The sequence below is a fragment of the Sinocyclocheilus rhinocerous genome, unplaced genomic scaffold (assembly GCF_001515625.1).
Source record: "Sinocyclocheilus rhinocerous isolate Xijiao unplaced genomic scaffold, SAMN03320098_v1.1 scaffold1393, whole genome shotgun sequence".
NCBI classification, from domain to species: domain Eukaryota; kingdom Metazoa; phylum Chordata; class Actinopteri; order Cypriniformes; family Cyprinidae; genus Sinocyclocheilus; species Sinocyclocheilus rhinocerous.
In genome coordinates this window covers 375,338-401,643 of record NW_015625613.1, presented here as the reverse complement: position 1 = coordinate 401,643, position 26,306 = coordinate 375,338, and the positions used below count along the sequence as shown (strand labels likewise).

Sequence of the window (26,306 nt, the reverse complement as noted above, 5' to 3'; positions counted from 1 at the left end):
AAACTTTGCCTCTTTTTTTTTCAAAACTTTACACACAAATCCAAGAATTGCACACACAAAATGCAAAATGCCTCACATCTCTTGCAAAATGAAGCACTGCATTCAAAATATCACAAACACATCTCAAAAGCAAACATTTGCAAACACCTTTGCCATAATATTAATTCCTGTTAGATCTTTGTGTGTTACATAGAGAATTGAGTGTTGTTTTTTTGCAAAAAGTGTTTTATGAAATTGAAAACTGTGTCTAAGGCCGAGAATTAGTGTATGGTTTTGCAGACTTGGTGTGTGGTTCTGGTGTTTGAGTTTCAAGTTTCAGAAATTGCGTGACAAGTAAAGATTTTGTGTGTAAGCAGTTGAAAAAAACCGTAACATGAAATAAGGAAAATGAGAGAAAGGAGAACATGTTATTACATGTAATCACATGTTTTGAGATTAGTGCCCAGAAATCCAAGTGTATTAGCCACATTGCATATAAAAAAAACCTCCAAGGATTGACTCTAATAATAATTAAAAAAAAGATTCCTGATCAACTGTGAGTGCAAACAAGACACTACACACAATATAAATGTATAAGTACTCTTTGCTTTATTACAGTTTTTAACAATCATTTTGTCACCAATTTCAGAACCGTCATGTCATTTTTCAAAACTCTAGACACAAAGCTCAAAACAGTCATTATTTGTAACACAGGCTGTCTAATGTTCAAAACTTTGCATATTGCATTCATATCTTTAAAGAAGCCTTGCATTCGCAGAAGCATTGGTTTTAAAAACCCATTTATTATGAAATATCATAGGAACATTACTTTAGATCACCCACACAAAATATACCCATAATTTCACTGTGTAGTTTTTAGTACAATCATTTACAGTAAGGAAAGGGGAGTATGGGGTAAATACAAGGTGATAAACTGTGGATGGGCCTGAAATCATGATTGCACTCAGTGCTGTTGTTAGGAATTCTGGGCCCATTGCACTGATTTTGCTATGGGGTCCCCTCAAAATCACATTCAGTGGGGGGTGGTCGGGCCCCCCAGCGAACATCGTTCTGGGCCCCTCTCAACCGCTGGGCTCTCAACCTCTCCTCCATGTCATGGCCAGGGTAAAACCTGCCTCATCCAAGAATGGTTTTCATCAGCTTCCAGCTCTACCACCCTCTAAAAATAGGAAAAGCAAATACTGATAACAATGATATAGAATTTTTTTTTCTCCTAGCAACAGGCATCTTGAAACTGATCATAATCAGTCCTCAGTTGCTTCACTTTCATAATCTAAACAATTAAAATGTAATAAAATTTTAAATGAATATCTATTTTATTATAAATCTTTATTTATAAATAAAAATATGTTTTTAGAGGAAGAAATATGTCAAATATATCTAATAATCATTTTAATATTTTATTATAATTCTATATGAAATATTAGTTAATTAAATTTAATGAAAAAGATTATATAATAAAACTGCACACAGTAGTTTGATAATGTTCAAGTCAGGTGATTGAACTTTTTGTGAAATTCTCTGTGGATTCTTTTTTTCACGGAGTCAGGGTTTTTAAAGAGAATATTGAGGTTTGCTGTCACTTTGATCCAGTAGTTCTGTCTTGTAATTGTTATTGTTCAATGGTCCCTATCCCTCACTTTCAGTTTTAGCTGTGGTTGCCGCAAGCCCTCCGGACGCTCCTTCGTCGAATCCGCCGCCTCGGCTTACTCAGCCCGCCGGCCGTTCCTCACTTTATCCCCCGGCCTCTGATCACTCAAGGCCGCCGTGTGTGACACTGTGTTTCGTTGTGAAAGCGAAACTACTTTGTTTGGTCTTCCAAAAATGAACATGACTAGAAATCAGTGGTTAAGTTGTATTTACAACACTGTTCAAAGACTGTAAGTACGCTTTTCAGACTGATGAGCTTTGTAAAAATCGACGCGTTTCAGAAAGGCGGGGAATAGAGGAGAAACAATAATGTACAGTATGTAGAAAATAATGTGTTTTTTTAACCTTAAACCGCATAAACACATTTCATTACACCAAATACACAAAATAATGTTCTTTTTAGCAACACCATATGACCCCTTTAAGTCTTAAGAAAGACTTAAGATAGCAATGGAAAGTTTACCAGCATGCTGTCTTCTCAATGGTAGTAAGAGACAAACTGCATGATATGAATACTGCTGCAAATACTTTCTCATCATTTCATTAGTAATTTTCACTACTTGCCATTAAAAGTCATCTTATGGCAAAATAAATCATGTGTTTGCTCAGTTTGTGAGCTTTGCAAGCATAGTAGTGTGAATAAAAATGATTTGAAGTCATCTCTTCTGTCTTAACCAAATCAAATTACCACTGCTAAAAAAATAATAATAATAAATAAATGAGGAATTGTAACTGTTAAATACTTTAAGAAATGTTTAAATTCCATATGCCTCCCATCCCTAATGATCAAGTTATTCATGCTGATATATGCCCTGGCTATCCTAAATTCCACACAAGTGTGACAGGTGTGAAAGCAGCACTGCATACTTGGGAGTAGATCGAGCAAATAATTAGCCTTCATAATAAATTGGGGGGGGGGCTGACACATCATCATCAAATTTAATTATGATCTGTATTACTTTGTTTTGCTCCTTCTGATGTTTTGTGGCAGCGGTAATAATTTGCACAGACAGGAACCCCAAAAAAGACAGGAACAAATTGTCACTGATTACATTTTATTGAAAATTTGGATAAAGCCACATAAATGTTGGTTTGGAAAAAAAATCACTTCTCAAACAAGAAGTTATGCCAAATACCTATATACATTGCATTCACTGTTGAGAATACAGCAAAAACGGTACTTCACTGAAGTCTGATATACTATTAAAGAGTTATTTTGAGGTATGACGCTTGGGTTGGTTTGGTCCTATATATTTAATAGGAGTGTATTTAGGTTTTTCTATCACTTCCAATCCAAGGTAATGCTGCAAAACTTCAGGAACCAGAACCGTCCCTTCCTAATGGAAGACAAACAGGGAGGCAAAATATAAAATGAATAAAACTAATGTCTGTTTAAAAATACACAAGTTATTTTACTTCAAATTCTACCTTGGTTTGGTGTGTCTCCAAAATCGCAATGACAGTACGTGGAACAGCACAAGCTGTAGCATTAACCTAAAATACGGGGAGGAAAAAAGAAAGGGTTTTTGACTGCTACAGCCATTTTTGTGCTGAAGGAATGGTTCTGTTCTTTTAGTTATCTCCTACAAACATATTTACTTTTTTAACAGCACGACAAATAGAATGGAAATATTGCAGACACAAAACCTGGCTTACCATATTATTAACATAGTATTATAAATAGTCTCTTACCGTATGTGCATACTTAAGGTTTCCATCATTTCCCTCATAGAGAATGTTAAGGCGCCGACTCTGGTAGTCTGTGCAGTTTGAGGCACTGGAAATCTGATAAAGGAAGTTGACATTCACCAAAAGGACTCAAAAGCAGACATGTATTCCTCTTTTTATATTTTAGATTATTTTTACTCATGAATAAAATTTACAATTACATTGACTCTTGACTTTTTGTTTTAAAGTATCATTCCAACCTCTCCAAAGCTGCCACGTCCTGGCATCCATGCCTCAATATCATATTTTCGGAAGGCAGGAGGCCCCAATTCTTGAGTGGGCATATCCAAGACTCTATGAGAGAAATTGTTATTACCATTTTATCAGCAAGTGCTACAAATCTTAATTGTATTCACTGACCAGTGAGAGCTAGTGCAATGAATGAATATTTCACAATAAATATTTTGTCCTTGGCGTGAACAGACATCAAAAACTAGTTAAGTTGGCTTAAAAGCCACTTAAAGAAATGCTATACTTCTATTTTATTGAATTAGTGCAGAATACCATAAAAATGAAAGAAAATGAATATCAATTAGCAACACATGACATGCTATGTGATATATTGATGATGGATACTGATAGAAAAATGGTTCGACTGTAGACCTGTAATGAAGTTTTAGGGAAGAGAAAATCTCGTTCTGTAACGTGACAAATTCATCCAACAATTGGGAACTCTCCTCTCCCGTCTCATTCGAAGTCACACCAAACATTTCAACCTGCATGAATAAAAACATAGTAAACATCCTAAAAAGGTTGTTCAGTTAGCACAATGTTCATAGTACTACATTTACATTGATCTTGATATCACTAGTCTTGATCTTGACATGGACAGAGAATCACAAAACAACTTTTGTATTTTTCTTTCAGATTTTTTATTTTTATTTTCTACGCTACCACTTCTGTTTTCTGATTACCTTGTTAAAATGGTGAACTCTGTAGAGCCCCCAGGCCTCTCTGCCTGTCTCTGTTTCAGCTCGATAGCATGTGCTACTACAGACTGTCCTAGAACAAAAAAAGTAATAATTTATCTTATGAATAATATTTTATGCATCCATCAACAACTTAATGCAGCATTTAGGCAGTCATTTAGGTCAATCCGGGATTTTTATTTTTTTTGTACCTGACAGGTAAATCCTTCAGATTTACAGCATGATCCATGAAATAGCCTGGAAGGTAAAATAAAGGACAATCTGTCCTTGCTAATCATATTTTGGTTCAAATATTGGTGCCTACTGGTCTATATTTCAGAATAAATGTATGAATAACTTGCATAATAAACAATTACATTTAATTTAGAAATAACCCTAGAATGATTTTCTCACCTGCCACTCCCACTTCCCCAGTACCAGCAAGATTAAGGTCAGGAAAGCGTGAAGGGTCCAGAGAGTACACCTGTGATTTATGAGCATTAGGCTGCATCCCACAACCCTCCTAAACAACAAATGCAAAAATAGTGCAATGTCATGGAGATTCTTTATAGGTTGTCAATATAATCATTTAGAAAATACAAGTATAACAAATACAATAAAAACCAGCAAACAAACAAACAAACACAAGTTATATCACACAAGATTTTTTACATTAACGTGATAAAAATTCTAAAACTTTTCCTGGCAAAATTTTACTAAAATTTAACTCTTTAAGTGAGCTCACTTCATAAAAGAGTTTTCGCTGTACATTAAAAGTTGGACAGTCCAACAAAACATGTTTTGGAGGGAAACTTGCAAAACATACATTGAGTAGGGTCTTCACCTTTAAGCAAAAATGCACGAGTCAGTCTTGTATGACCTATGCGACATCTGGTAAATACCACTTGATCTAATCTAGTTAAAATTAAAATTTCTGGATGTATTTCATGTAATTTATTATTTGTTCTTTCCATGAAGAATCTTAATAAACAACTACAATGTGATAAAATGTTGCTGAATAAAAATCAACATAATGGAGTTCAGAACAAAGCGGTACTCACAAAAACCACTGATTTTAGCATGTCAGGAACAACCATGGGAATAAAGCCCTGAAAAAATAAGAGAATTTAAAACAGAGTATTAAGTTCATTCAACATCTAAGAAGAAACTGAAATAGTGATATTACATTAGGTCAATATATATATATATATATATATAGGTTCCTAAATTTTCTTTTGTGTTTATTTCCAATTTAATGATACTGATACCATATTCATATTGAAAAAATAACAGGCCTACTTTATATGTGTTTCCAATATGGATAGATAGAATAAACCTTTATGAAATGTTGTTGGATTAATTGAAGTGTAATGGTAGCCGCAGTAAATAAGATCATCAGCCCGCCGCAAGAAAGCTCCTCCCACTGCTGAAGATGATTGAGCAAGAAAAATACGATTTGATGGCACACATTGAAGGATGAAATGGACAATGAAGTTTCCATATGTTGTTTTTACACAGTAATTAGAATCTGTCCTATGCTTTTTCTCTCACACACACACATATATATGAACAAACACCGATTTAAAGGCTTTATAAGCTCTACTGACACATATGCACAATCAGCAACAAACACTCCAAAGAGAAAGGAAAACTTGAAATCGCATCATATGACCCCTTTAAATTACTTTTTTTCCACATCAATCTACACTCCATACACCATACTGACAAAGCAAAAACAGAATTGTCACAACTTCGTAAATGTATTAAAAAAAAAACTGAAATAAGTATATTGCATAAGTATCCATACGCTTAACTAAATATTTAGCTTAAGCACCTTTACAGCCTCAAGTCTTTTTTGTTTGATGCGACAAGCTTTTCTCATCATCATTTAGCAATTATCTGCCATTCTTCACCTCGCCTCTCCACCTCTCAAGCTCTTTCAGGTTGGATGGGGGCAGATGCACTTTAAAAATTACCACTCTGCAACGTTCTGGGAACGTTATTTTATGGCTGCAAAAATAACCTAAAAATAACCATTAGGGAATGTTCTCTAAAAATTATTTTTTTAATATAAATAACCATTATTCGTTATATTATTATATATTATAATATAATTTTTTAAAATATTTAATATATTATTATATTAATGTTCTCTATAAGTTATTTTTTTGGTTACTTTAAAAACAACCACCAGGCAACATTCTGGGAACGTTATTTTATGGTTGCTAAAAATAACCATTAAGGAGCGTTCTCTATAAGTTATTTTTTAGGTTATTTAATAATAATAACCACCATGCAACGTCCTTGGAACGTTATTTTATGGTTACAAAAAAATATAACCTAAAAAGAATGTTACCCTAATGTTAGTATTTGGTTCCCCCAAAATAATAACCAAACAGGAACCAAAAACTAATGTTAGGGGAACGTTCTGTGTTTACTGGGAGATTGACATACAACATAAAAACAACAACCAAGGAAAATTTAGCAAATTTGTATCATCTATTCACCATCATGTCATTCCAAGCCCGAATGACTGTCTTTTGTGAAATATACTGAACAAAATTATAAACGCAACACTTTTGTTTTTGCCCCCATTTTTTATGAGCTGAACTCAAAGATCTAAGACTTTTTCTATGTACACAAAAGGCCTATTTCTCTCAAATATTGTTCACAAATCTGTCTAAATCTGTGTTAGTGAGCACTTCTCCTTTGCCGAGATAATCCATCCACCTCACAGGTGTGGCATATCAAGATGCTGATTAGACAGCATGATTATTGCACAGGTGTGCCTTAGGCTGGCCACAATAAAAGGCCACTCTAAAATGTGCAGTTTTACTGTATTGGGGGTCCGGGGGGGTCCGAAAACCAGTCAGTATCTGGTGTGACCACCATTTGCCTCACGCAGTGCAACACATCTCCTTCGCATAGAGTTGATCAGGTTGTTGATTGTGGCCTGTGGAATGTTGGTCCACTCCTCTTCAATGGCTGTGCGAAGTTGCTGGATATTGGCAGGAACTGGAACACGCTGTCGTATACGCTGATCCAGAGCATCCCAAACATGCTCAATGGGTGACATGTCCGGTGAGTATGCTGGCCATGCAAGAACTGGGATGTTTTCAGGTTCCAGGAATTGTGTACAGATCCTTGCAACATGGGGCCGTGCATTATCATGCTGCAACATGAGGTGATGGTCGTGGATGAATGGCACACTAATGGGCCTCAGGATCTCGTCTCGGTATCTCTGTGCATTCAAAATGCCATCAATAAAATGCCCCTGTGTTCGTTGTCCATAACATACGCCTGCCCATACCATAACCCCACCGCCACCATGGGCCACTCGATCCACAACGTTGACATCAGCAAACCGCTCACCCACACGATGCCATACACGCTGTCTGCCATCTGCCCTGTACAGTGAAAACCGGGATTCATCCGTGAAGAGAACACCTCTCCAAAGAGCTCTCGGATTTATTCAAAAATATCTTAATTTGTGTTCCGAAGATGAACGAAGGTCTTAAGGGTTTGGAATGACATGAGGGTGAGAAATTAATGACAGAATTGTCATTTTGGGTGAACTATCCCTTTAATTCCATTCATGGGTACACATTATTCCAAAAGATGAAAACATACAAACCCGTTTCTGAAGAAGATCCATGGTATAATTTTGCAAGGCAAACTGAAGTCTGGCCCCTACACCTCTCAAATAGTATGATCTGTGCCCTGACACATGGGCAAGCCGTCTAAGAGAAAAGAGATACAAAGCAAAAATTAATAAAAATAAGGATTTAAGTAAAATTAAAACATTAGAGAAAGAAAACATCTAACCTTTGTCTTACGATGTCAAGACTCTCTCCAATTTGCAGGTGGCCTTTTGGTTTGAAATCAAATTCTGTAGTGGACACATGACACTACAGTATATTACAATACATATTGTGCAACACATCAATGCATTTGCAAAACATTTTACCAGGCACTGCCATGATAAAGGTAGTTAACAACAAATATTAACTAAACTACTCTGTTAAACACTGATCTCACTAGAGAACTGCTGTCAACTGCTGCAATGAATCAGGAACGTCAAACCTCAACGTCAATACAATTAATGATTGCTGCTACTAACCAAATTGTATTTTTGATCAAACAATTTAAGGAGAGGGATAATACAGTTTACGTCAAATAAATTTACCTCGTTTCTGACCAACCAATTCAACCACTCTTGCCTGGCTCTCATCTCCGATGGGCTATGAGAAAAGAAAAAATTACATTCCTGTAAAATAAGTAAAAACACACCTTTGCATGTCTTTATATACTGTTGTTTGTTTTGGTGTATATCTGATAATTGGATTTGCTTAGTTTAACATTTATTTAACAATTTGTTTAACAATTATTTAATACCAGTTAAGAGGAATGAATTACCATTTTTTGATCAGATATCTTACTTAAACTACTACATAAAATGTCCTTTTGAACTGAAGATAAGGCATTTCCCAGGGTTTTCCTCTTTTTTTTTTTTTTTATTATGAAAAGGTAAGCGGTCTCTTACCACACTTGGATGTGTTCTGTTGGGCAATTTTAGGGCACGGCAGTAATGTTGTTTCTCCAGCTCACCCTCTTGCACATACAACTGTATAAGTTTCTCTCTGATTGCTCTACCCTCTTCCCTAGCACTCGTGTACTCCTCAAGCTGTCAAGTACAAAACAGAGAAAGAAAAAGAGTATTCCAATGCATACCATGCACATGATAGCAAGCAGAAACATCACTAAAATATAGTGAATATAGTAAATATATTCACAGCTTTAAATTATTCTCAAGTATTTTTTTTTATTCATTAAAAGGTCATATTCATTTACTCAAACTAAAGTCTAAAAACTTACAGAAATCAAAGAAAGCTGGCACTTACACTAGCCAAAGTAGATTTGTCATGTTCATCCTGAAAAAAAAGTGAAAAAATTGACTAAAAACACATTTTATCCAGAAATAAATACCCAGTTGACAAATAACATCAACAATAACTTTATTTCAACATCAAGAGATTTAAAGTTAAAGACTTGGAATATAGGCTAGTGCACTATTTACGTAGACTACTAACTGTGCTTTTGTCTATTTTGGAGTGGACACCCAGTCCTCATTTACTTCCATAATACAGAAAATAACAGCCAGAGTACACACCAGAAATTGACCTTCATCGACAATTTCTGGGCAAACTGTTCATTTAAAACATATGTATATGTATATGTATGAAGCAAAGAGTATTTTTAAGAACTGTAAATAATCACCACTTCTTGTATTTTCCCCTAAATAATTCACCTTTTAGTTTAATGGGATTGTTCACCCAAAAAAAAAAAAATTCTGACATCAATACTATGGAGGACAATAGCTATTGTCACCTGTTTGGTTATCAACATTCTTCAAAATATCTTCTTCTGTGCTTAAAATAAGAAATAAATTCATACAGTCTAAGAGAAAACTATCTTTTTTTTTCTATACGTGTATTCTATCAATGCCACTGCTTTTAAATCATGAAAGAAACTTTTTTTTTTTTTTACTTATGTTTGTAAAACAGTATTTTTATGTCATGTATTGAAAACAGATTTTCTACATTTATTGTTCAATTAATATATGATGTTTTTAATGAAGGGATTAGAGAAGGAAGACAAAAGTAATTGCTTCTAGAGAATGTCAACAGTTTAAGAATATAAGGGGATGAACTTACGTTTTCAAATAGATTGCTGCCCAATGGACATTATGCTGTAAATGTAAGGGTTAGAGTTTGACTGAGATGTTGTAAGCCAGTGGTTTCCAATCCTGGTCCTGGAGTACCCCCAACACTGCATGTTTTTTATCTCTCTCTCTCTCATCTTACATAAACAATGAGGTCCTGGAGTCTTTATCACTGACTACGTTTACATGGACATCAGTAATCTAATTATTTACCTTATTCTAAATAAGCTAATATTATGATTATGGTGTTTACATGAGTTGCTTTTAGAATATTCCTTTCATGTTCCCGTTTTACATGTTATACATAGTTCGATTAATGGCACACATCATTACGTCCCCACGTGACGACATCCGACGTCCCCTCCGGAATTTCACGTATAAACATATAGTTCGTCTTCGTGATGATGCCGAACACTTCACTACTTCAATACCTATGTACTGAAGAGTGGAAACTGAGTGTCTTGATTCTTGAGTATTGCCTTAATCGTATTAAAGTTCGAGTTCAAATCGAGTTTTGTTGTCCATGTAAACGTACTCACTGAGTATTTTAATACGATTAAGACAATACTCTGATTAAGAATTGTACAAATAATTAACTGCACTTGAAGCTTTCATAAAATTAAAAATGAAATACCCAAAACTGTACATGGCATCAAGATGAACTATATGTTTATACGTGAAATTCCGGAGGACACGTCAGATGGCGTCATGTAGGGACGTAATGACGTGTGCCATTAATCGAACTATGTATAACATGTAAAACGGGAAAGTGGAGGTGTGGAGGCCAAGATGGCGGTGATGTAGGTGGTTGCGTAGTTTTTCTTCAGGGAAGTTTAAGGTGAAGAATGTGAAAATGGACTAGCAATTTAAAATGTACTGAAACGTCTAAATTCATTATAACAAGGGGGTTATCATATTTACTTTTTAATTATATATTGTTTTATTTATTTATTTTTCATATAATTTTTTCCCCCTTATTTATTAGGTCTTTTGTGTAGTTTGTTTCCTGCATACAATGATGTAGTCATAAAATTATTTTTTACATTTGTAGCACATTTTTATTTTATTTTATTTATTTATTTTGAATTATCATTTAATTAATTACCCTTTTTTTCCTCTCTTTTTTCTCATTTAATAGTTCTGTGATTGTAAATTTTGACACTTCTAAGAGATTTGACATCTATCTTGGAGTTAGGCAGGGCTGTCCGATCTCCCCGTTTTTGTTTGTTTTAGCCACAGAGTTACATTGCCTGAGCATTAACCACAATGAAAATTTGAAAGGAATCTCTATTTTTGACAAGGAGGTTCAAATTGTGCAGCTAGCTGATGACACCACATTGTTTTTGGATGATAAAAGGCAGTTACCTAAAGCTTTGGAGTTAGTTGAACAATTTTCGTGTGCCTCTGGTCTAAAAATAAATATTTCAAAATGCGAAATTATTCCAATTCATGACATGGATAACACATCTTTAGAAAATATTCCAGTTAAAAACATATTTTAACATATACATAAACAATATTACTAAAAACCCAATAACCAGACATTTCAATTTTTATGAGAAAATGATCAAAACTAAAAACATCTTTAACATTTGGCTTCAGAGAGATCTTTCGTTGTTTGGTAGAGTCCTTTTGTGTAAGGTAGAGGGACTTTCTCGCTTTGTATACCCTGCCCTTTGAAAACTCTTTCAGCACTTAACAATAATGGTGCTATCTCAAAAGATCCAAGAGTAATTTCAGAATTTGTTACCATATTTTATAGTATTCTTTACACTTCCAAATTTAACTATGACATCTGTGAAAAATTTATTGATAAGATTAAGTACAGTATTAAGGTTATTGATAGTGAGTTCAAGAAAATTTGTGATTCCGAATTGTCAGTAGATGAAATTAAGAAAGCTCTAAGTTCAACGAAAATGGGTAAATCGCCCGGTATTGACGGGCTTTCTGTAGAATTTTATGTCCACTTTTGGGAGATTATTAAAATACCTTTATTTTATATGTATAAAGTATGCCTTAGTCAGGGAGATATGACAGCTACTATGAAGCAGGGTGTTATCTCTCTTATACTGAAGCCAGAAAAGGATCTTCTATCAATTGACAATTGGCGTCCTATTACCCTTTTAACAATAGATTATAAAATATTAGCCTCGGTTTATGCCAATAGATTAAGAATTGGTCTGGATTATATTATCTCAGAATCTCAATCTGGATTTATGAAGGATCCTCATATCTCTAACAACATAAGGTTAGTTTTGGATTTATTGGATTATTCTAGTTTGATTCAGTCGGATGGCCTTATTCTCTTTCTAAAAAGCTTTTGATTGTATAGAACACAAATTTATTTTTGTACCTTAGAGATGGTTGGATTTGGTAAATCGTTTAATGACAATCTGGATTTATGACGGATCCTCATATCTCTAACAACATAAGGTTAGTTTTGGATTTATTGGATTATTCTAGTTTGATTCAGTCGGATGGCCTTATTCTCTTTCTTGATTTCTAAAAAGCTTTTGATTGTATAGAACACAAATTTATTTTTGTACCTTAGAAATGGTTGGATTTGGTAAATCGTTTAATGATACTATAGCCATGTTTTATAGGGGTATTAATAGTTCTGTGATTGTACATTTTGACACTTCTAAGAGATTTGACATCTATCGTGGAGTTAGGCAGGGCTGTCCGATCTCCCCGTTTTTGTTTCTTTTAGCCACAGAGTTACTTTGCCTGAGCATTAACCACAATGAAAATTTGAAAGGAATCTCTATTTTTGACAAGGAGGTTAAAATTGTGCAGCTAGCCGATCACACCACATTGTTTTTGGAGGATAAAAGGCAGTTGCCTAAAGCTTTGGAGTTAGTTGAACAATTTTCGTGTGCCTCTGGTCTAAAAATAAATATTTCAAAATGCGAAATTATTCCAATTCATGACATGGATAACACATCTTTAGAAAATATTCCAGTTAAAAACATATTTTAACATATACATAAACAATATTACTAAAAACCCAATAACCAGACATCATTTCAATTTTTATGAGAAAATGATCAAAACTAAAAACGTCTTTAACATTTGGCTTCAGAGAGATCTTTCGTTGTTTGGTAGAGTCCTTTTGTCTGAGGTAGAGGGACTCTCTCGCTTTGTATACCCTGCCCTTTCCCTATATATTAATGACAAGACTATAAAGGAGGTTAATAGATTATTTTTGGATTTCATCTGGAAAAATAGGCCCCACAAATTAAAGAAAGAAATTCTTTCTAATTCTAGAGGTGAGGGTGGCCTTGATTTTTTAGATTTCGCGGACACCATAAACGTCTTTAAAATAAACTGGCTGAAGAGATGCCTTGCAAATCCGACGTCATTATGGTTTTTCATTCCAAATAATATATTTTAAAAACTTGGTGGCCTGTCCTTCTTATTGAAATGCAATTTTTCACCCAGAAAGTTACCCATTGCCTTATCTAATTTTCATCAACAATGTCTTCTTTCTTGGAAATTGTGTTTTGTCCATAGTTTTTCTCCACACAAAATTTTCCTCTGGAACAATGCTGATATAACTGTCAGAAATAAGTCCCTTTTTTTCTCTAAATGGTTAACAACAATCTTAATTGTATTCTATCGGTGTTAGATGATGTTGGCCATATTTTAACTTATGGGCAATTTCTTAATCGCCATGGCTTCCCTGTTCCACCAAAAGAATACAATACATTAATAAAAGCTATACCAACAGGTTTAATTCAATTAGTTAGAAATCACTTATATGTATAGTAAGGGTAATGTTGTGTATCTCGTTTTGTTTTTGGGTGGCATTAACTTTTTAGATAAGAAGTGTAACAACAGACATATTCGCAAGCTTTTTTAAGAAAAAAGAAAGATTACTCCAAGAGGTAAATTCTATTGGAATTTGTTTATAACTGATATAAATTGGAAAAAAGCTTGGTTTTTGCTCAGTAAGTTTTGTATATCTAACAAGGTCAAGGAAGTCCATTATAAAATCCTTCACAAAATCTATCCCGTTAACTCTTCCATTTCTAAATATTCTGACATTGATGAGAATTGTTCATTTTGTGGTCTTATAGAAGAAACAGCTGCCCATTTATTTTTTGATTGTAGCATTACTAACAAATTTTGGGTTGATTTAAGTTTTTATATTTTTGGCACTATGAATGAGGTGTACCATTTTGCCTTCAAAGATATTATTTGTTATTATGAAAACCCAAAACACGTTTCTTTTGAATATGTTGTTAATTTCTTTATTTTGTATGCAAAATTCTTTATAAGCAAAAATGGTGCAAGTCCTCTTTGTCTTACACTTTTCCTTGCTGAATTCAACTCTAATTTCATCTCTTAGATTTATAAAAAACAAAAAAAGTGAAATTTTTTTGATGTTTTATGATGATGTGTTTAAAGACACGTTAACTTTATTATGATGCTTTACTCTTCATGTGAGCGTAAACCCAGGTTTATCTTGTTGTTGATGTAAGTGTGTAAATATTGTCAAAGATTTTCCCTGATGTTGTTTGTATTATATGTTTTCTGAAAAAAATAAAAAAATCTGAAAAAAATAAATAAATAAAAAATAACATGTAAAACGGGAACATGAAAGGAATATTCTAAAAGCAACTCATGTAAACACCATAATCATAATACTGGCTTATTTAGAATAAGGTAAATAATTAGATTACTGATGTCCATGTAAACGTAGTCACTGTTTTATCACACTAATTGATCCACTCAAATGCAAGGCCTTAGATAACTAGAAGATTTAGATATATTGCCCTTTTTATTATTTCCTTCTGTCTCTCTTTGATGTCTCAAATTTAATCTACGAATGCATGGGTGGGAAAAAATGAATAATGCCCCTTTCTGTAATCAAGGTCAGTAGGCCTGCGAAAAGTCTAGGGAGTCAAATAAAATGTTTAAATTAAGAATATTTACATACTTCAGGTGGGCATATTATAGGATGTTGAGGAAGACCAAGGTGGATGAAAATAAACTTGGAAAGTGTACACACAGCGGGTAAAATAAGTATTGAACACATTACCATTTTTCTCAGTAAATATATTTCTAAAGGTGCCGTTGACATGACATTTTCACCAGATGTCAGTAACAACCCAAGTAATCCATACATACAAAGAAAACAAAACAAAAAAGTTCAGAAATTAAGTTATGTGTAATAAAAAGGAATGACACGGAAAAAGTATTGAACACATGAAGAAAGGGTGGTGCAAAAAGGCATGGAAAGCCAAGACCCCAACAGAAATCTATCAGTAATTAGAAAGCAATCCTGCCACTTGTCAATGGAAATAATATTAGCTGGTTCAGTCCCAACACCTTTAGTACAGGATGATGAAGATGAAACAAGGCTGGACATTTCAGCAAGACAATGATCCAAACACAGCTAAGGAAACTCTCAATTGGTTTCAGAAAAAGAAAATAAAGCTGCTAGAATGGCCCAGCCAATCACCTGACTTGAATCCAATAGAAAATAAGAACTAAAGATCAGAGTTCATAGAAGAGGCCCACAGAACCTTCAAAATGTGAAGACTCTGTGGAAGAATGGGCCAGAATCACACCTGAGCAATGCATGCGACTAGTTTCTCCATACAGGAGGCGTCTTGAAGCTGTCATTAACAACAAAGGCTTTTGTACGAAATATTAAATACATTTCAGTAGTTTGATACTTTTTCCCTGTTTCATTTCATTTTATTACACATGACTTAATTTCCGAACTTATTTGTTTAGCTTTCTTTTTTTGGGTTGTTATCGACATCTGGTGAAAATTTCATGTCAATAGCACCTTTAGAAATATATTTACTGAGAAAAATGGTGACGTGTTCAATACTTATTTTACCCGCTGTATATGATAAAAGGAAGTAGGAGGCCTTATGAGAATGTTCATTTGATTATTTACATTTACATTCAGTCATTTAGCAGATTATCCAATCAACTTTGAAAGCCTTTGGTCAATGCCAAATGAATATGTATGATTTTACTGAATAATACTTACGAGCTCATTTTGTAGCTCTCTGATGAATGTTTTGGCCATAACGAGACTACCCTAGATCATGATTTTCAGACAAATACATTTAATTTGATCATTTTATCATTGAGCAGTCTGATTTTAATTTTACAGCCGAATTTCCACCACAACAGGTTTGGAACAACATGAGGGTGAATAAATGATGATAGAATTTTCATTTTTGGGTGAACTATCCCTTTAAATAGTTGTGCAAGTTAAGATGAATAACATATCATACTGCATAAATGTGTACACTTACCACAAGAGCGCGGACTTTGACACTGATCACATTCTTTCTCGTCTCCAAATCTGATATTTCTTTTTGCACCTTCTGTAATTCCTTCCATACTGAGATCTGGACACATTGCACCACACAGATGTTCCGATTACGTGTGCACATTCATTATCTAAAAAAAGCACAAGTGCAGTTCACGTAGCAGTATTGTTTTAATGAATGACATGCAATGTAGTGTCTTACGATAACTCCGACATCAGCTGCCCGCAGATCTCCTTTCCGATTCTCCACCTCCTCCTTCACCGCATCCGTCTCCTCGCACACACGCCGCATGTCCAGTTTAGGTTTGTGACTGTACCCTTCCAGCACATGCTCGTACAGACTGCTCCTGACCGGTCGAGAGGAGCAGGGTCGGCAGGACCGTCTAAATGCACTGCTGACATTGTGTCTTGAAGACGTAAACAGATACAAAGAACAAAACCGTGAAGCTGCCCTTACGGAGGACGCCATGCTGAATAACTGTACAGGAGCCGATAGGATTCATTTCGTCCAAACGCGATTAGAAATGTGATGACTTGTTAAAATAATAATAATAATAATAATAAAGTTTAAAAAGGCTATTTATTTATTATTTATTTATTTATTCATCCTGAAAGCTTATTACACTTTGAAACTCTCAAAAAATTTTCAGCCATATTATGGATATTATGGCTGCATTATTTTAGTGGAAATTATTATTAGTTTTGAAAGGAATTTTACTATGGAAATCATACTGAAATACATAAGACTTTTTTGTATTAAACCGTTTGTACGACCAGTTTGGAAAGTTTTTGCATTAGAACGTGAATGAAATTTTAAAAATGATTAATTAAATAAATAAATAAATTGATTAAATAAATGTAATATTCTATTATGGCAAAAAGTTTTATTGCATTTTTATTTTTTCATCACCTTAAAGTCCGCATGAAATCAAAATTGACTTTATTTACTTTACTAGCGCACATTGCTAGTCTTGATGTGAACAATTAATCCCTGCAAGTTAAGCCGCTGAAAAAAAATAGTTTGTTTTGGTAATCTTTAATCAAAATTTGAACATTTACTTCCGCTCTGGAATGGCATTCCTTTTCTGATGACGTCAGTTTGACGGCTTGGGCAGAATATCCTTAAACACACCCCTCTAACCGTTAGATTGCTATGAGTGAGAGACAGAGAAGGAGGAGCGCAAAAATAAAACCATTCCCTTTATTCAATATAGAGTGGTGGAACTATGATGTCACTCTGTAGGCAAAAACCCGGAAGCGACGTTAAATTTAAATGTTTACGGCCACATGAAGCTGATAGAAAGCAGAAAGATTGAGGATTTTCTAGAAGCAAGGATAAAATAACATTTTGTGTACCCATCCTAACAAAACGATAGCTGAAATGTGGTACTTTATTCACTAAAATAAGTTTAATCTTACCATATCCAAAACTCGCTCACTCTGCTGTTATTTAATCGATTAAATGCATTAGAATTTTATTGAATTGTATGTGGAGACACGTTTTTAATTAAAATATTCATATTAATCAAAGATTTATTCACTTTTAATGCACCTTATTTCGAAACGTACAGAAATACGTGCTTTCATATGTCCTTTAGTTATGATTATTTTATTTATTCACTATACTATTTATTACTAGTGTCTCATTTCAGTTTTAGTTTGGCTTTAGTTTTGTATTTATTCCAGTTTATATGAAAAGGTTCATGTAGCATGGATTAAAATTAATATACAGAGTAAATCCTTTTCACTGAACCTGTTAAAAATAAGTTTGAAAAGTTGTGGGAAGCGTGGTGGTGACGTCGAAGGCGAGCGACCGTGGTGCTGTAGTTCGTTTATAGCCTAAGTTTAGCTTTTAGGTTCTGGCGCTTTTATTTTGGCTTCAAAATTCATGAGAATTATATTATTTTGTGAAGATTGTCTTGATGGACAAAACGTGTAAGTTTCATGAACTATGATTGAACACAGAGCTTATTTTTTGCATAATCCAAACGCCTATGGAAAAATCCCATTGGTTTTTTGTGGAGGGAACCAGTGTGATGCTAACAGCCGATCCGCATACAAAGTGACGTCATAGTTCCCCCACTCTATTCCGTTTCAGCTGGAAATACGTCACTACACTGAAATAAAGTCGGCAGCAACTTCCGGTTCACGCGGACTTTAAGGGATTTTGTAAAAGAAAGTCATTGTGAAATACACAAAACCTAAGTTTTACTCTCAAGTGCGTAGATGTGTGTAACGTTATATAAACATTTCCCAGAATAAGGATATTATTTACCACAAAGACATCTTTTTTATTGCACACAACACGTCCATAAACAATGTCCTTTGGAGAAAACATTTTAAGGTGAGGAAACTTCGTAAATATCAAGCAATAATGCTGCATACATACAAAATGCATTATCAGTAGTTTCAGTATTGTCGCAAAATACACATGTACGTATTTATTGTATCAAATCCAAATCTTCGTCGTAAGATTTCACTGCATGGATATAAACCGTTTAATAATTTTAAATGAGTTTCTTCAGCTTTGGGAGTTACAAATTTAAGGTTCTCGGAAACGGAAGTAAATATCCGTCACATCCGATAAATCGGCCAATGAGCAAAGCGGAAGTTTAGTGTGTTGTTCCGGCAAGTGACAGAATCCCTCAGCTTGCTTTGCCTCCAATCATGGAGCAATGTTGGCAGCTGTGAGCAATAGTTGACGTTACTGATCAAACAATCATTTATTTCTCCCGGGACTACGTTTTCTCTGGGCCAATCCGGATTACCAGCCTTTAATAATCTGCATGGAGCCGTGGTCGACAGTGTGGATGTATCAGAAGCGCGTGTATATTTTTGTGCTCATATGCTAAGGATGGACAACACACCGTAATGAGCCGACCAATTTGCGCTGAAACTACCCAGGAAGGTCAAGGCGTTGTTAACGGGCCGAAGAGTATCGGGCCGTCTGTACCATTGTGGCACCCTGAGAGCCTTGATACACAAAATCGAACTCAAGACACCGCAAGAATTAAGAGAATATCCATCACCCAGATCTGTACCGTTGGGGTCAACTCTCACACTTTCTGATAGAAATCTTCACCTCTCATGGTAATATTTAAAAAAAAAAATGTACACGATTTTATTGGACAAGAGTTTTATGCTCGGTTAGGCTGTTACTGTATTTGGGTGGAGGGCACATTTCGTTTTGCAGTCTAGTATTAATATTTTATTTATATACATACGGTGCATGAAGAATCAGGTTACTTTGGCAATCCCATTACTAATATTCTGATCAACAAATAGCTTTTGGGAAATGTTTTGATGAGGGAAGAATCCTGGAAATAGCAGGGAATTGTTAAATAAAACAAAATATACCCTGGCTAGAAACCTCAAAAGAAAGTCTCGGAAATGTCTGGAGTGAGCATATTTTAAAAGAAAATATGATTGTTTCTATGTGTATTCAATCAATGTTACTGCTTATAAATGATTCATTTTTTTAATTTGATAATCTAAACATGAGTTACAGAGATTTCCTTAAATATCTTTGAAATCCTGATACTATTTTTTTTTACATATATGCATGTATGTGTGTATTTGTTATTCTGTTGTATGTACTAAATAGGTTTTCTACCTTTTTGTTGTTCATTAATATATGGTGTTTTTGATGAAAAGTAACAATTGAGGTTATGCCATACATGTAAGCGTTAGAGTTTGACTAATAAGCATGGAGATGTTGTAAGTTATCCGAGGCACTCAAATACAAGGCCTCAGAAAACTTGCCGGAATACTGGCCTTCTCTTTCTGTCATACAGAAGAATAAGCTATATTGCCCTTTTTATTATTTTCATCTCACTCTGTTTCAAATTTAGTCTACGAATATTGTAAGAAACAACTTGTGAATAATGCCTCTTTCTGTGGTCAAGATCAGTAGGTCTGGAAAAAGTCTAGGGAGTCAAATAAACTGTTTAAATTGAATTGTAACATATGTAAATTGTAAACTGTTCATTTGATTATCCAGTCATCTTTGAAAGTCTTTATTCAATGATAAATGATTTTGTATGGTTTTACTCTGTTTTGCTTAGTCATTTTGTAGCTCTCTGAGGTATATTTCGGTCAGAGAGACTGCCCTGGATTGCGATTTTCAGTCAAATACATTTAATTTATCATTTTGCCTTTGAGTGGCCTGACTTTAATTCTACAGGTGAATTTCCAGCACATATATATATATATATGTATATATGTATGTGTGTGTGTGTGTATGCATATATGTGTATATATATATATATATATGTATATATGTTCAGTTCAGCCCTAGAAACCATAAATGTGACCACAGCATTATACTGTCACTATATGAGCATTTTATAAATGACATGTTATAAACAATGTATTTTTAAATTAACTTGCCACAGATGACTACTGTCAGAGGTGGTGCGGTTACCTGGCGACCACAGCCATGGCAGGATGCAGATAGAGGTGGTGGAGAGCCTCTCTCGGATAGCGACTCGGAGGAAGAGGATTTTCCTGATGACTACTCGACTCCCTTGGGGGAATATGTAACTCAGGGTGAGACGATGGTTGTAGTTTTGAACATTGATTGTTGGATAATTTATACTGTTATTATAGAATTCTGGATTGTGTAATGTAGCTAATTTCTTATTTCATTTTAAATTTCTCATAACAATCTGTACAGGACATGCTTCAATCTAACTGCTTTATTGCTCTTTATATGTCCCAAATAATAGCACAACAGCAGTAGATGCATTGGGGTCCATAAGATTCATTTAAACCTTAAAATAAGGTTTTAGGCTTGTAAAAAAAAGCATAAAAGAAAAGCTAAAATGTAAAATGCAGAAAAATGTAACATTTTGTCACTATTCAAATAAAGTAAATGTGTAATTTTAAAAAATCAGATTAGAATTACATTAAATAATAATGCAGTCACCTTTAAACCCCACAGATCCAGTTCTGCGATAATGAGTAAACAAAAACTTTTCATTGCTTCAAAACAATGAAACAGCATTACATTTATCAAATGTGGCAATGTAACAGTCATGAGGTGAGAGGTGAGGTGTCCAAGTCGCAACCTCTAACTACTGGGGTGCCTCAGGGCTCACTCGCATAAAATTTAAGGCATTAATGTTTGCCTACAAAACCACCACAGGTTCTGCACCCCTTTACCTACATTTATTACTTCAGACTTATGTGCCCTCTAGAAGCTTGTGTTCTGCAAGTGAACGTAGCTTTATTGTGCCATCCCAAAGAGGCACAAAATCACTTTCACAGACTTTTACATTACATGTTCCCTCCTGGTGGAAAGACCCGCCCAACTCAATCCGAACAGCTTAGCCATCTTCAAGAATCGACTAAAAACACACCTCTTCCATCTTTATTTGACCCTTTAACTCTAGCACTCTCTCTTCTAATTCTATTCTTTAAAAAAAAAAAAAAAGCTAACACTAGCTTCTCTGTTCGTTTTGTATTATATCTATTTGTATCCTTTTTATTTATTATACAATTAACATTTGTAAGTTGCTTTGGATAAAAGCGTCTGCTAAATGTAAATGTAACCGTGATTAGAACATAGATTAATCATTTAGCCACCTTTTTATGAGCTTTGCTTTTTTCTCTTTGTCATCTCATTCAGGGTTAAAACAGCTGCTTGATGCTCAGCAGTTGTGTGATGTCACTCTTCTGGTGGAGGGAAAAAAGTTTATGTGTCACAGGTAGGTTTTATGGTTTCAGCTTTGAAGGTTGTCTAATTGTAATATTGTACGTAAAGTGTTTTTTTTTTTTCATAACTTGAATAATTTCAAAAGTGGCATACAATCTAATGTACCCAACTATTAAACTGCATGATGAATTTTGAATAATGAAAAAGATTATAATTATATGTATTTCAGTATAATGAATGATACAGTACCATTCAGTCCGTAAGATGTTTTTTAACAAATTGCTTTTATTCAGCAAGGATGCATTAATTTGATCAAAAGTGACAGTAAAGACATTTATGATGTTACAAAAGACTTATTTTAAATAAACACTGTTCTTTTGAACTTTCAATTCATCAAAAATTCCTGGAAAAAAGCAGCAAAACTGTTTTCAACATTGATAATATAAAAGTGTTTCTTGAGCAGCAAATCAGCAGATTAAAATGGTTTCTAAAGGATCATGTGACACTAAAGGCTGGAGTAATGGCTATTTATAAAAAATATATATATATTTTCTAATAACAATTAAAACTAACAATGTTTTAAATAGTTTAAATATCACAAAATAATTAATGTTTTTACTGTATTTTTATTCAAATAAATGCAGCCTTGGTGAGCATAAGAGACATGCTTTTACATAACATAAAAAAAAATCTTACCGATCTCAAACTTTGAAATGGTAGTGTACACATAAAACTGTTCCGTTTTGACGTGTGCTGTTTTTCTTTTTTCAGAGTTCTTTTAGCAGCAGTCAGTCCATATTTCCGTGCCATGTTTACCAGCCCTCTTGTAGAGTCTCGTCTTACTGAGATCCGACTGGAAGAGGTGACACCTTCTGTTATGGAGACAGTTATCCACTTTGTTTATACAGGAGAAGCAGGTCTTAGTCTTGACACAGCAGAGGACTTGTTTGTAGCAGCCAATCGTCTTCAAGTGATGCCCTTGCAGGACCTTTGCTCTAGGTAAAATTTAGATGTGATCCTATTGTAATCGTTCTACTTTGTATCTTGTCTTGCTGATACTCACATTTTATTTTCATATATGTTAGATTCCTTTTTGAACACCTATCTGTGGAGAATTGCCTGGGCATGTACTCTCTGGCTCGTTCACATCATGACCAGCTGCTTCTTCGGGCTTCTTTGAGACTGGTGGGCCAGCATTTCCCTCGAGTGGCCCGGCAGCGAGATTTCCTCCTGTTGGACCCAGGAACTCTTGGCAGCTTGTTGGAGTCGGATCGATTGGGTGTGGAGTCTGAGACTGAAGTATACGATGCAGCAAGGCGATGGGCAGAATACCAGCCGGCTGATCGTTACAGTCACATGCCCAATTTGTTACGCCATTTACGCCCCGGTCTTTTCGGCCCTGAAGAGAGCCACCGAATGAACCAAGAACTTGGACCTCGAGCCACTACTGAGGGCATGGGAGGACCATTGAGGCCTCGAGAAGGCATGTTTGAGAAGAAAATAGTCTGTGTAGACCTTAAGCCAAGGGAGGATGAGTCTTTACAGAAAAGGGACTTCACGGTGGATTGCTTCGACCCTCGTTCAGGGAAGTGGGAGAAGCTGGCAGCCTTGGGCTCGTTGCTTTGTCCCGGCTGCACTGCTGTCGGAGGTCGACTGTTTGTGGCGGGAGGCATCCTGCGGAGTTCCGAGGTCTCCTCAGAACTTCATGAGTACGATGTTGTGCTAAACCGCTGGATTGTACAGCCATTGATGGCTGAACCACGCGCGATGTTGGGTCTTCTTGGCTGCGGAGGTTTTTTATACGCTCTTGGTGGCTGTAACCGATCAGCCTTTCTGGACACATCTGAAAAATTTGACCTTAACAAGCTGACCTGGGCATCAGGACCTCGTTTGCCATTGCCATTGCGTTCTTTTGCTTGCGCTGCTCTCCGCTGTCGTCTCTACTTGCTTGGTGGTACCACACTGGAGCAGAGCAGGGCTGTGGTGCATGCTGGTGTGCTTATATACCACACGGTTACAAATACCTGGAGCCGTGTCGCCCTAGACTCTGGCGCCACCTGCCTGGCTGGAGGCGTGGCAGTACGTGGCGGCGTTTGTGCCATTGGTGGTTACTTGCGTGATGCCGCCAAGTTCCTCAATGGCAACTACACCCAGGCTGAACCACTAGATGCCACAGGACGTGTGTTGTTCTTCCGAGAAGGAAGAGGATCAGGAGTAGAGCGGGAGGTGGCAGTTGGAGTAGAGCGAGGGGGTGGTGGTAGCGACCGTGCACCTAGTCCGGTGGTTTTTCCTGGCCTGCCAAGGCGGATTGCAGCTGGAGGTGTGGCTAGATGGAAACGCAGGATTTATGTGTTGGGTGGTGAGAATGGATCGAGATTTTATGATAGCGTCTACTGCTGGAAACCTGGCTGGCGAAGCTGGGTCCAAAGGCGGGAGAAATTACCTGGGGAAACGGGAGGTGTTAGCCAGTTTGGATGTACCACCCTGAAGTTCCCAAAAAAACACATTTTAGCACGTCTTCGGGCTGCTCAACAGAAACGGGGAAAGGAGAAACGACCGACCCGGTCATGCAGACTCATGCGGATCGACAGGACAAGTCAGGCAGTGTGATTTTTCAGTGAGACATGGGCATTTTGGAAACATTTATGCACCTACTTTTACATCTTTACTCTTGGTTGATGTCTAGATGTTTTGAAATTCATTATTTCATTTCTGCAAGCTGAACGCAAGTTTTTGTTTACTAAGTATTGACAGAAAATATACATTTTGGATATGATTTCCGAATGTTTTGCTCTTAATAATGATAATTTTTCACAGATTCCCATATTTGATTTTAGAAATGGTATCGTCTTGGGGAATAATAAACTGTTTGAATCACAGCAAAAACAAGTTATACGCATGCTTAACTCAATGAGGAAAAAGGGGTTGGATGGAGGCTGAATATAGTTTTACACACATTAGAACATTTAGATTGCTACCATAACAGCGGTTGAAAGTCATAGCTTAATATGGGATCTCTTATAATCAGTGTAAGATGCTTCAAATCTTAATCTTTTTTTTTTTTTTTTTTTGATGACAGTGGTTTCAAATTACATTTATGTTAAACTGCTGTTAAGCAACATCACGAGATTCATCCAGGTTTTCCATCAACTAGCATTTCTATGCTGTATCCCAAAATTTGCATTAAAATGTTGGATGGAAAAACCATCATGTGAATGTAATTTGCATAATGTGCTTAATATATGTATACACTTCGTTTGAGGTGAATGATTTTATGTATTATTATTTGGTTAGAAAATGCATAAACTACAATGCAAGTACATTTACAGATGAAATTGTTAGACGTGCATTCAGAAGATATCATGTGATTAAATAAATTGCTTAGAGAAGAAAAAAACATGTTGCTCTAGCCAGTCTGAAATTTTTTCTTGCAGATGATTGCTAGCACACATGAAGTTTGTTAGAGTGTTATATCTGCACACTCTAAACCACATGCAATTTATTACATTTAATAAAGGAGCAGATTTCCCATTGACTACAATTTCCATTTCTATTTTTTATTTTTTGTATTGAACGTATGGTGCAAATTGTTTTTGCGTTATATTGTTTTGTCTAATGCAATCATAACTAATGTGATAACTAGGCATGGGCCAGTATGAGATTTTGACGGTATGATAACCTTAAGCAAAAATATCACGGTATTGTCGTTACAGCTCTAAAATGTGTTATTTTTTTAAATGACCGGGTAAAAAAAAAAAAATTTTCCGCTGTACACAATATGTTTTGTTTTTGAGCAACATACAGAATATTAGGAACAGTAGACTTTGTTTATTTTTTCTTGGATTTGTTTCCTAAAAAAGAAAAATAAAGACTGACATCTTTATTTAACCTAAATCGATAATTACAGTTATGCACCAACAGGAGGAGGGTCATGTTACTCTCTACACTGCACTCAACTTGAGGGATTCCTACACCTTCAGTCTTTGAGGAGACATGAAAAACGGTGCATACCGCAGGAACGGTATAACGAAAAATATTAGTGGTTTTGAAACCGTGACATTTTCAAATCGCGGTATACCTTGAAATCGGCCCATGCCTAGCCTGTATATAAGATTAGTATTGACGAAGTTCAGAGGCTGTCATATGTGGATCAATTTACTATGTTGTGTATTCAATGGATTTATTGCATTTAAAAATTTTTTTTAAAACTATCATGGATTTATTGCATTTTGGGGAAAAAATAATAAAATTTTATAATAAATCTTTGAAAATCAAAATCTGGATTTTAATTTTTAATGTTATTATAACCTAAAGATGCTATGTGAAAGTTTGAAACAGAAAATA

At 35.2% G+C, this 26,306-nt stretch overlaps 2 protein-coding genes across 5 annotated transcripts; one reads left to right on the top strand and one right to left on the bottom strand.

Annotated features, from left to right (window-relative positions):
* Nucleotides 1-2,695: 2,695 nt before the first annotated feature.
* Nucleotides 2,696-16,787, bottom strand: LOC107758861 (serine--tRNA ligase, mitochondrial-like). 3 transcript variants are annotated; one of them, XM_016576693.1, is made up of 16 exons: nt 16,509-16,787; nt 16,290-16,385; nt 9,188-9,217; nt 8,830-8,970; nt 8,473-8,527; nt 8,112-8,175; nt 7,921-8,026; nt 5,348-5,395; nt 4,701-4,809; nt 4,499-4,544; nt 4,293-4,380; nt 3,982-4,094; nt 3,579-3,672; nt 3,343-3,435; nt 3,079-3,144; nt 2,696-2,987 (listed from the first exon to the last, which is right to left on the bottom strand). In XM_016576693.1, the coding sequence occupies exons 1-16, from the start codon at nt 16,773-16,775 to the stop codon at nt 2,862-2,864; spliced, it is 1,542 nt and encodes a 513-aa protein (XP_016432179.1). In that variant the 5' UTR covers nt 16,776-16,787; the 3' UTR covers nt 2,696-2,861. The 3 variants fall into 3 exon arrangements, with proteins under 3 accessions (XP_016432179.1, XP_016432188.1, XP_016432194.1); XM_016576702.1 differs by lacking the exons at nt 2,696-2,987; nt 3,079-3,144 and having other exon boundaries at nt 3,395-3,435; nt 3,540-3,672; XM_016576708.1 differs by lacking the exons at nt 2,696-2,987; nt 3,079-3,144 and having other exon boundaries at nt 3,403-3,435; nt 3,553-3,672.
* A 1,820-nt stretch (nt 16,788-18,607) lies between these two features.
* Nucleotides 18,608-25,642, top strand: LOC107758546 (kelch-like protein 5). 2 transcript variants are annotated; one of them, XM_016576321.1, is made up of 5 exons: nt 18,608-18,650; nt 20,701-20,854; nt 21,936-22,014; nt 22,734-22,961; nt 23,048-25,642. In XM_016576321.1, the coding sequence occupies exons 2-5, from the start codon at nt 20,701-20,703 to the stop codon at nt 24,570-24,572; spliced, it is 1,986 nt and encodes a 661-aa protein (XP_016431807.1). In that variant the 5' UTR covers nt 18,608-18,650; the 3' UTR covers nt 24,573-25,642. The 2 variants fall into 2 exon arrangements, with proteins under 2 accessions (XP_016431807.1, XP_016431800.1); XM_016576314.1 differs by lacking the exon at nt 18,608-18,650 and adding an exon at nt 18,902-19,396.
* The last annotated feature ends 664 nt before the right edge of the window (nt 25,643-26,306 follow it).

Coding starts and splice junctions, on each gene's coding strand:
- LOC107758861 (XM_016576693.1), bottom strand. CDS start 16,775: ATGGCGTCCTCCGTAAGGGCAGCTTCACGGTTTTGTTCTTTGTATCTG. Junction 9,218..16,289: donor TCAAAGTCCGCGCTCTTGTG/GTAAGTGTACAC, acceptor CTTTTTTTTCAG/GATGAACATGACAAATCTAC. Junction 8,528..8,829: donor ACAGAACACATCCAAGTGTG/GTAAGAGACCGC, acceptor CTTTTCTCATAG/CCCATCGGAGATGAGAGCCA.
- LOC107758546 (XM_016576314.1), top strand. Junction 20,855..21,935: donor GGGGGAATATGTAACTCAGG/GTGAGACGATGG, acceptor CATCTCATTCAG/GGTTAAAACAGCTGCTTGAT. Junction 22,015..22,733: donor AAAAAGTTTATGTGTCACAG/GTAGGTTTTATG, acceptor TTCTTTTTTCAG/AGTTCTTTTAGCAGCAGTCA.